Source organism: Toxotes jaculatrix, chromosome 2 (assembly GCF_017976425.1).
Source record: "Toxotes jaculatrix isolate fToxJac2 chromosome 2, fToxJac2.pri, whole genome shotgun sequence".
Classification (NCBI taxonomy): Eukaryota; Metazoa; Chordata; class Actinopteri; family Toxotidae; genus Toxotes; species Toxotes jaculatrix.
The window spans coordinates 13,506,787-13,518,174 of record NC_054395.1 but is presented as its reverse complement, the minus strand read 5'-3'; the positions used below and the strand labels follow the sequence as shown (position 1 = coordinate 13,518,174).

The following is an 11,388-nucleotide window of genomic DNA, read 5'->3' as shown; positions in this document are numbered from 1 at the left end:
AAACGTCATACGACCGTAAAGCATCAAAATAGGTCAAAAAAACTCATATTTTTGTAAGACCTCAAACTGTTATAAAAAAAACGTCATAGTATAGTAAGGCGTCAAAATAGGCCAAAAAAAGTCTTATTTTAGTAAGACCTTAAAATATCATAAAAAATGTCATACGGCCGTATGGTGTCAAAATAGGCCAAAAAAGGTAATCTTTTAGTAAGACCTCAAAATCTCATGAAAAATGTCATACTGATGTGGATTTTTCAGGCCAGGCTTTAGACCCAGCTGAGGGCCAGTTGAAGCTGAGTCCAAGTCTGGCCGAGTCCCCACACCTTACTCTTTTACTCATTCTCTAAGTCTTTTTCTTCCCAAAAAACTTCTAAGTGTTCAACTCTTCTTTTTTAAAAGAAAACACAAAGAGGCACATCTTAAGCACTGGAGTCCATGGAAGTTGAATCCATAGAGCTTTATTCTTCAATACAGAATTCAAAAGCCCTTCTTAAAAAACAAACTAGTCTCTTCTAGTGTTACATACACTGACAGTATTACATACACTGACAACGTCTTCCTCACACCTCCCCATGACAGTGTTATCAGAGTATGTGGATCAGTGGTGGAGCAGTGTCAGGGCAGTGTGCGGAGCGGTGGTGGAGCAGTGGTCGAGCTGTGGTAGAGCAGTGTCAGAGCACTGTGTGGAGCGGCCGTGGAGCAGCGGAGTGTGAGACAGAGTAGAGGCGCGAATGTGGGAGACATAGCAGGGGACAGACAGAGAATCAGTTCTAGGATAAGCAGAACACAGATGGATATGCACACATTGAAGAATACCGGTGCCTTTCAAGCACCCAACACATGCATACAAAGCATGAGTGATTACTCCTTGGGATGCAGCGATAGCAGGCAGAGAGGCACACAAGGCAGCAACAAGTGCTGCAAGGGCAACCACCAATGGAATTTCCCTCATTGAAGTACACACAGATGGGTGAAGCATAGAAGGGTGAGGCGGGGTGAAGCATAGATGGATTCTTAACACATTGCACAAAACTTGACACCACATTTCCCCCCTTTCGTGATGTTTATATCACGAAACTGGTGCAATCACCTACACGGATTTAATGCATCATAATTTTGAGCAGCATGTCAAAAAGAAACTAAGAAGATTAAAGAACAGGATAAAGAATAAAGAACTGAATAAAACTTAACCATAAACTAGAGGAGAACGTTATCATTGTTACTTGGATTGAATAATAATGAAACACTTCAGACGTTTCAACTATATGGTGAAACTATGGATTCGTCAGTCATATGAGGAGAATATTAATGCACACATAAGTAAAACATATTGATAATCACATTGCATGAAACATGAGCAGTGTCCATGATTTAAAATATAGTATGAGTATATGTGGTTGCGTGAGTCCAGAGATGAAAACAGGTTAATCAAAAGAACAAACTGTCCAGTCCTGGGAAGCAGGTTATACATACATATATATAGATTAAATGCACTTGTGATCTCTAGTCAGAGATCATGTTAAAGGGGTAGAGCACGTTGGACACCCCTGTTATTCAGATCTGTGGGTGAGATTTTTCTTGAAGATGGACAGAGCAGCGAGCTGTCACAGCATCAAGAGCAGCTTTTTGTCAGAGATTCTTCTTCCACTGTAGCTCTCCACGGCGGTGCCTCAAGTTTTGGCGAATCACCTTCACGTCTGGGTTGGTCCCACTTTCTTTTGAACACTTTGACGTATACCCAGTCACCAGGCGTCACCTTTTGCAGCTGCTCAATCTTCTGCTGCTGCTTTTGGCTGTTGAAACACAACTTTATGTATTTGGGTTAGATCTTGCAAATAGGCCACCAATTTCACATTGTTCTAGAGGTGGCCCTTGATAGGGTCCTCTAAAATATGGCACAGGCATAGGTCTTCCAGTCATCATTTCATGTGGTGTTAGATGTGTTAGTCGGTTAGTTTGTGACCTCATAGACATTAAAGCAAGTGGCAAAGCATCCACCCAATTGAGCTTATAATCACTATCTGCTCTTACTTTTGCTAACTTAGCTTTCAGCGTTCCACTAGCTCGTTCTACCACAACCTGTGACTGTCATATCTATATGATCCATCATTAGGTGTCTAAAGGGACCATCAGGTGGCGGTATATGGGCTATAGGCGCTGAGAAGGCTTTTCTTACATTATGTTGCACACACACTATGCAGTTATTCAAGTTTTCTACTGTAGCTGCTAAAAATGGTGACCAAATGGTGACAGCTCTAAGACATTTCAAGATCTCCCCCCTTGCGCAATGGTCTTGACCATGCGCATTAAGAACAGCTGTTTTTAGCAGCTATGTTGGTAGCACAAAATGACCATGTGGACCACGCCACAAATCTTTGTTTACACCATCTTGCGTACATTTAATAGCTCCTCGTTTGAGCCAAACATTATACTCATAAACACTAGCCTGACGTTGTGCTTTTATCAGTGAAGCCAAGGTAATGAGAGGTTTACAATCCTCTGCTACCACCAAGGGGCCCATACATGTTTCAGTAGCTGCTTGCTTAGCCGCCTCATAGGCTACATTGTTTCCTTTAGCTATTAAAGAGCCAATTTTTTGGTGTGCTGGACATTTGATAATAGCTATGGCAGATGGAAGGTGAATAGCCCCTAGTAGGTCTGCGATGGCGGTGCCATAAGTAACTGGCATACCATCTGCTCTGTTAAAACCTTGCTGTTGCCAAATTTTGCCATTGATGTGACATACACCATATGTATATGCTGAGTCAATATAAACATTCAAACGCTTGCCTTTGGCTAATTGGCAGGCTGCTGTCAATGCTTTGATTTCTGCCAGTTGTGCAGAACAAGGCTGAGGTAATTTCACTGCTTGTACCTCTGTAAATGTGTCATCAGAGTTCATTTGTACCACAGCATATCCTGCGTGATTTTCTGTAGTGTCTCTGAAACATGAACCATCAACAAAATAAGTCAAGTCTGCTGGTATTGGTTATACATATCTTAATGCATGTAGTTGATGGAATATGTATAGAGTAATTGGATGTCCCATAGTAATAGAAGACGCTTTTTGAAATGCAAAGACAGCTGCTGCTAGTCCTTGGTAGCAGGGTGGTAACCCTACTTCAGTATTATCCAATTTGGTGCTATAATATGCTAATGGTTGCTTACCAATTGGAGTGTCTTGCATCAATACTGCACAGGCATAGCCCGATCCTTCTGCAACAGATAAAATGATTTACTGTAGTCAGGATTTTCTAGTGCAGGAGCAGTCTGCCAATCATGTTTAAGCGCTTGAAAACGTTGTTCAGCAACATCAGTCCACTGTAATGTGGCTGAGCTGTCTGTTTGTCCTATAGCACAAATCAGCGCTCTCAGAGGTGCAGCTTTAATAGCATAATCGCAAATTCAAGCTCTGCTGTATCCAGCCATACCCAGAAAAGTCAGCATTTGTCCCACTGTTTGTGGTTTTGGTATGTTGGTGATTGCTTCAATATGAGAGGAGGCAATTTTTCTTTGATTTTTCTTTGACTTTTCTTCCTAAATATTCTACCTCTTCATGACAGAATTGAAGTTTATCTTTGCTAACTTTATGTCCCCCCTTGGCTAATGCCGTTAATACTATGATAGAATCTTTTTCACACTGAGCTTTAGAAGGGCTGGCAAGCAAAATGTCATCCATATATTGGATAATGGTGCTCTGAGCATTGAGATGATGTAGATCTTCTGCCAGCACCCTGTTAAATATTGTTGGGCTCTCCACATAGCCTTGTGGCAAATGATTGTAAGTATACTGTTGGTTTTGAAATGTGAATGCAAATAAGTGTTGTGAATCTGGGTGTAAAGGTACAAATGCTGTGCATAGGTCTATAACAGTATACCATCTGGTGTCTGGTGGAATATTTGACAAAAGTGTGTGTGGATCTAGCACAATGGGAGTTCCTGCATCGGACACGGAGCTGACAATATGCAGATCATGCACTAAGCGATAATCAGTAGAATGTGGCTCTTGGATTGGATAGACTGGAGTGACTGGAATTGTGAATTTGATGCCTTCTACAGCCTGTTGTTTTAGTGGATATTGCTTTTTGTATGGCAAGGTAATGTTAGGTTTGAGTTTAACTCTAACGGGTTGTGCAGATTTCACTAACCCTACATCTGTCTCATGTTGTGACCATACTTGTGAAGGTATCTGTTTAAGTAGAGTTTTGTGTTCAACTGTGACTGGTAATTGTTCAGGGATCTCTCTAACAGTTAATACTTTTTCTGCCTGTCCCTCATCGTGTGTGCTAAGTGATATTATAATGTATTATTTGTCTGCAGAGACATGCAGGTTTTTGTTCAGAGTTCGTTGCCATTCAGGAACTTGCAACGCAGATTTCATCATTGCTCCTAAGTCATGAGATTCTTTTTTTTTTTTTTGCTATCAGCAGCGTAATGTGAGGTGCAGAACCTGGGACTGAGAACCAGGTTTGCAGTTCAGGTGGGAGTTGTACAGCTGCGGCAGCTCCTTGAGGACCAATGTATATATCTTGAGCTTTTAGACAATAGGTTTTGTTTATCATTTCCTGCCAACATTTATCATAGTCCACATGTTCTTGTTGAGCATCATAGTGGAGAGTACAATGCAGGGGAAATCATGGCTCTTCTGCTTCACTGAGTTGGCTTTGTGCCCATATTCACAGGGACCATTCTTGCTCCAAATTTGATTTTAGCATCAACTTTGTCCAATATACAGCTGCTTTTCTGCTGTTATGGCATTCTGGACCACAGAGGATGGCATCATGATTGCTGGGGAAGTCGAGGAGTCTGGGGGCAGATCCAACCAAACTCAGTCTGGTGTACACATAACATTAGCTCTCAGAGAGCACAAAATGTCTCTCCATGCAGGTGTCACTGTCTGATGTCATAGTTCCTGACAGTTGCATCGGTGGCTCGTTTGTGCCACTTCTTCATGCAGAATCTAATCTGCTTCTTATGGTCTGGCTGCTGTCTTATCACCAACTCCAGCGGCGTCAATGCACCAATTCCCTTCGTCACCCTTGTCCAAACACACGCCTGTCTGGCTTCACTTGGTGCAGATCTGAAAACTTCTGGTTCGTAATCTGCTTTGGTTTTTATTAATACAATGATTTGAATTAATAATTTTTTATAAATACAATAGTTTTTCTATTTTGTCTGTAATCAAATCTCAAATCCTCCTCTCCGTCTTCACCAGTCTCTTTGACCAGCCAGCCAAATTTCCCTGTTTTCTACTGCACTCTCCTGGGAACCACTGAAATGCAATCTTGGATTCTCTGAACCTCTGTTTAGTCCCACTAGGGATGCGTTTTCAGGAATTCCTAAGAGTGCTTTTAATGGCACAGTTGCTACTGCCTTGGGACCATTACAAAGTTAAAAAATTGGGGGAGCCAGTGAGTTAGGGGTCCAAAGCCTGTGCAGTACTAGAAGCCAGTCGACAGTTGGAAATTCTCTTATTGTTGCAGACAGATTGACAAACCTTGTTATATTCCACAATTTTAGGCTGATTAGTGAATCATCTTGCCATTGTTCTGTTCCATTTTTATAAGTTCGTTCCAGCCAAAAATGAGTTCTGATTCCTTGTATCTCTGCGTTTCCTTCTTGCACAAAATGTGCTAGAGACACTATTACGTCTTCACTACTGTTTTCATCTTCCATCCGTCTATTTTAGTTAATATAATTTACTAAAAAATCTTTATTATTATGTTTATTTATTTATTATTATTGGATCCTTCAGTATAACTTATTATTATTATACTTTATTATTATTATCTCAGCTGATACTATGTTTTAGCTAATATCCTCAATCATTTTCCATATAACCCCACTAAGAAATAGTAAAAAAACATTAATGTTATTACCCCAAATATTATATGTCTGATAGGAAACTGTTCACTCAGATAATCAGCATTATTTACACTATTTATACCATTTATACAATTCACGCTATTTCTTCTCTCCAGCATGTCGTAGACACACTCACAATTAGAACAAACAACTACAACCTACGTATGCACTTTATATACACTCGTTACAGACAGTTGGACGTTACACAACAGTTATCTGTACAGTCTCACATGTACACTTTAAACAACTGGTCAGTATTGCCCTCTGGCAATATCACGTCAACGCGGATGTTTGCGGCTCATATCCCACTTAAACAGCTCTCTCTCTTTTCGCCAGAGCAGTGTCATCACAGGCACTATAAATTATGACTCTAGTCCAACCTAACAAGCCAGTGGATATGTTTCTCTGTCCCTTCCTCTTTTTCTTTTTTATTGAAGCCAAGCAACAAGCACCTTTTTCTCCCCTCTCTCTCTCTCACTCACTGACCGAGCCCCGCCTTTCTCTGCTCCGTGTCTCTCCAACCGCACACAACACTACACAGACTCTACCCTCCCTCGCATTGCCAACCAAATCATCCCTCCTGCAAGCCCTAAGCAAGCAACTAACCAAACTACTACAATAGCAACGTTAAGCAGAAATTTCTCCATTCACACGCAGCTACTCATCAGACAATCAACATACACTTAAACAAACAACATGCAACTGAATTCAACCTGTCCGGTCTCCCGTGCGCTGTTATCTTACTTCAATGTGTAAGTCAATCAGCTTTTAGCATTATTTCAAATCTTATTCAGAACAAGCAGATTTACTAGGTTCTTATATAATCAAATTTTATGCCTATGATTAGGTTTGTGCCAGGTTCTTTAGGGGTGAGTCATACAGGTCTTTACCTTACCCAGGCGAGATTTCAACACAGGCTGTAGACCCAGCTGAGGGCCAGTTGAAGCTGAGTCCAAGTCTGGCCGAGTCCCCACACTCTTTACTCTTTACTCTTTTACTCTTCATTCTCTAAGTCTTTTTCTTCCCAAAAAACTTCTAAGTGTTCAACTCTTCTTTTTTAAAAGAAAACACAAAGAGGCACATCTTAAGCACTGGAGTCCAGGGAAGTTGAATCCATAGAGCTTTATTCTTCAATACAGAATTCAAAAGCCAGAGCCGTCCCACGGAGACGACTGATTTTTACCATCTGTGCATCACTTTTTATATTGTAGATTGTAGGTGTGTTACAGACCATGTGGTATGTCTGACCACATCCCTTTTTCCTTACATTGGTTATTTTTGGGATGATTCTACTCATATCTAAAATTTAGCCCTTCCCATCTTATACCAAAGAAGTACAGCACGTGGCCTTTACACATGACCAGTGGAAGACAGGACAGATCAGGTTCAAGGACAGGTCTGGGCGGAACTGAGCCCCCTCCTTTCCATCTCCCATCTTGCCTGGCTGGTGTGCTGTCCACCTGCACCAAACCTTGTGTTCAATTGAAATTTTAGTATGACCTCAAAATGTCATAAAACATGTCATGGGGGGCTAAGGCTTCAAAATAGACCAACAAAACTCATATTTTTGTAAGACCTCAAAATGTCATAAAAAACTTCATAGTATAGTAAAGCGTCAAATTAGTTTCCAGCACACAGGTGTAGGCAGAGATAACTGGTTAAAGTTAGTGTAAATTTGTGGTCAAGTTAGGCATCAGAAGTCACAACAGTTAGATAAGGTAGGCAGGGATAAGGTTAGATTAAGGTTCAGGAAAGGGAAAATAGAAATTAGCAGGGGGAGGAGGCTTCACTTCCTCCAGAATCAGTGTTGGAATCTAACACCAACCATTGTTAGCACTGACATTCAGTCACAAAAAAAGGAATATTTATGTTAAAGTTAAAAGTTTAATAGTCACAGACTTTGCAAAAAATACGTTACGAGTGTGTTCAGCTGCTGAATGATTCAAAAATTTACATTAAATTTAGTTTTTAAAAAAAGATCCCATGATTCCTTATTTTTAAAATCTCCAACTGTTTATTTGTTCTATGCTTTAATTTCAGAAACACTGAATTATTTAAATTTATGTCACAGTTGGAAATAAATAGGTTTTTAAAAATACTTTTGACCAGTAGAGAACATCTTATCTCACATTTCTTAAGCCTAAATAGCAACATCTGTTTCATCAAATTTCTTTAGATTTTCTTCTAATAATGAGACAAATATTTCATGCACAAACAAAATCACCATATCTAAAAAAATGTCCAAAAATAGTGCTGCAATGATGAGTTTAAGAGATCGTCTACTATTATCTAAGAGATTAGGACTATAATAAATAATTAAATCCCTGAAACTGTGTCTCAGTATAAAGTATTTGTTTTTAATATTAAATATTCATGGCCACACATTATCAGCAAGTACAGCTATCTATCACACCGCTGAAGAAAAAAGGCTTCCTTCTCATATGGTGAAAAGCAGATGACCACTGAAGGTGCTATGGTGATTTCCATTGTCAAAAATCCTTGAGTTAACCCACAAACGCAAAAACACGACATCTCCAACCTCTAACAGCAGCGTGACGCCATTAGCAGAGCTCCCATAGTGGGATGGTTGATGCTCATATGCAATAAAAATATGCTGTCCGTTCTTGACCAACACAGCACCTGAAGGATGTGAAGCATGTCCATGTGCACCTATGTAGAACTCAAAGCGGTAGGCTCCTCTCACTGGTGCAATGAAAGTACCTGTGGGAAATTTCTTCTGTCATTTTGAATGGAAAAATCAGCTGCAGACTCCAAGCAGGTTGAAGTCAACACTACAGAAAAAGTGAAATGTATTGTTAGAGTCTGCGAGTTCAAGTACCTGTGTTTGGGTTGTAGGCATTTCCAATGTTCGTAACAACATGCTTGAAGACCAGAGGAGTGTGTGTGTTAAAGGGCCCAAGAGTTACTTCGCCGGAAGCCAGCAGAGAGGCTGAGAAAGCCACCTGTTTGACTGAGAGACAAACATATTTGTTTTAAAGTGGCTGATGTTACAGCAACGTGATGGTTACAATAAAAAAACTGACCTAAACTGATTTTTCCCCCCAGCTTCAGTACATAACACATTATCCTGGTTAATTTTGTGCTGTTCACCATTATATGCAGGGTATGAAAATACACAGATTCTCAAAGTCTCGAAATATTAAATAGTTCAGTTCTGAGTCTTACCTTCTCCATCTCTCTGCAGAGCCTGCACCTGTTTTTCTGTGACATTTAATCTGCCTTTCATGGTGATCAGTTCTCCTGACTGTGCTGAAAGAAAAAGTGACAATGTGACATATTTTCTCTCACAACAATGTTTGACTGTTTAACTTATTCCCACATCACTGTCACAGGGATGCAACATAACCTTTTATTTAAGCTGTGCTTGTCCATCCTCTGGGTTTGGTCCCATAGACTGGACCTAGGAGCTGATACAACACTCCCTGACCATTTGGACTCGAATTTGAGGAACATTTCGCGGCGGAGAATTATTTTCTTTTTGTTTGATTCTTCATTTTTCATCTTTATTTTTGTGAGTCTTCAGTTTTGATTTTCTCTAGTCTTGGCCAAGCTGATCTGCTCTATAAACATGCTGCACTTTCTCTGATACTAAAAACAAAACAAAAAAAACTTGAAAAGCTTAAAGGCCACAATTTTGCTTTCACCGCTTAATTACTGTCTTTATCAAGGTTTTATTTGGCCATTGAGCAAATAGATACTACATTTGAAACACTGGTCAGGGAAGTTGAGCCATGTGCAACAGAATCATATGAAATTTCTTGCAATATGTTCACTCAGAGCCTTTCATTTGAGCTTATGGTACATTATTACAAGTCCCTTTCACTAGAAATAACATAAAACACGTCATGGGGGGGTAAGGCTTCAAAATATCCCAAAAAAAGTCATATTTTAGTAAGACCTCAAAATGTCATTAAAAAAAACGTCATGGTATAGTAAGGCGTCAAAATAGGCCAAAAAAAAAGTCATATTTTAGTAAGACCTCAAAATGTCATAATAAACGTCATACGCCCGTAAGGCTTGATCAGGGCCATGATGTTCTCCTCACAATACCTTGAAGTTGTTGCTTCAGCTTATCCAGCTCAGTCTTCTGCCTCTCCAGCTCAGTCCTCTGCAACTCCAGTTCTTTCAGTTTAGCAGCTTGTGCTTAAAGAAAACAGACAAACAAATAAAACGAAATGGCGGCATAATAGTTTTTATTTTACCGTATTGTATCAGGTGTATCAACTTGTCAGAATTTTTCATTTACCACCATTATCAGGTCAACATCTTAATTAATCCAATGCTTTGGTTTATGACAAAAACTACACACATTCTCATCAGTGTCAGCTGTACTCTGTGCTGTGCAGCTGCTTTGGTGCTCGATAGCATGTGTTAGCATGCTAATGAGCAAAATAGTTCAGTGTTACAATATTCTACAAAAAACCTCCTCCATTACTGCTCGTTATACTGTACCTTCATTCTCTCTCTGTATGTGCCTTATCTCCACCCTGTGCTCAGCCAATGAAGCGCTCATCTCTCTCAGCACAGCATGGATGTCTTGTGTGCAGCCCTGTTGGTGGTCAGAGGTATTTGCTGGTTCCCTTCCCTGGGATTCAGTTTGCTTTCCATGTGGAATAATGTCTTTGTCAGACACTATTTGAAGCTGAGCGGTGAAGAGAGAGCAGATCAGCAGCAACAGTTGGAAAAACCTTGTCACCTCCATTCTCAGACTGGCTGCCTATGCAGTTCAGCTTTGTAGTTTCTGTGCCAGTCCCAGCCTTAAATAGTGTCTTATCCTAATCAATCATTACCAGAAACTGTTTATCAGAAACACTTGAAAGGAGGTCCGTTAGATAACACTTATTACTTGGGACTTGTCGTCTACAAAAACACACTGAAAACACAACACGTATATGCTCTATAAGTATAATATAATATAATATAATATAATATAATATAATATAATATAATATAATATAATATATATTATCATTGGTGTGAATGGACTTGCAAGTACATTTTAATAACTACAGTGTGAATAAGCAAATGTTAAAATCATTGTTTAAAATGAAATGAAGGTAAACATTGAATAACTTGATATAAAAACATTGTAGGAAACAAAAAAATTATCAGCTCTATCTGTTCAAACATTAATGACATGGTCAAATACCTCAGGTTGTTAACTGGCTGAGACAAACCAAGACTTTAGAGAAACCGCAGTAAGAAGAGTAATACAGAGTATTTTTCTTCCTTTGCTTCCTCAATAAATCAATCAGGGTTACAAAGTCTGGCTTTTTAAGAGCAACAACACAATGTTAGAAAAACACCCACTCACAGGCTGCAGAGGTCCCCTGTGTAAGCTATATGATCTGAGTCTTGTTTCCTCACTGACATTAACAAGTCTCATCCAAAACAAAGAGCTAATTCATAAACTCATAATGTGACAAAGTGTGGCACTTTGTGACAGCAGCTGTTTAAACTCTACAATCTGGTCTCAGACAAATTGTGCAATTATAAGCAAAC

At 39.6% G+C, this 11,388-nt stretch overlaps 1 protein-coding gene across 4 annotated transcripts; it reads right to left on the bottom strand.

The window, feature by feature from the left end:
• Positions 1 to 489: 489 nt before the first annotated feature.
• LOC121199673 lies at positions 490 to 10,612 on the bottom strand. Of its 4 annotated transcripts, XM_041064575.1 has the most exons (6): positions 10,339 to 10,612; positions 9,937 to 10,029; positions 9,052 to 9,135; positions 8,705 to 8,836; positions 3,169 to 3,216; positions 1,814 to 2,942 (listed from the first exon to the last, which is right to left on the bottom strand). In XM_041064575.1, exons 1-6 carry the CDS (start codon positions 10,586 to 10,588, stop codon positions 2,899 to 2,901), a joined length of 651 nt encoding a protein of 216 aa, XP_040920509.1. In that variant the 5' UTR covers positions 10,589 to 10,612; the 3' UTR covers positions 1,814 to 2,898. The 4 variants fall into 4 exon arrangements, with proteins under 4 accessions (XP_040920517.1, XP_040920509.1, XP_040920500.1 ...); XM_041064583.1 differs by lacking the exons at positions 1,814 to 2,942; positions 3,169 to 3,216 and adding an exon at positions 490 to 1,807; XM_041064566.1 differs by having other exon boundaries at positions 1,814 to 3,216.
• Positions 10,613 to 11,388: the final 776 nt, after the last annotated feature.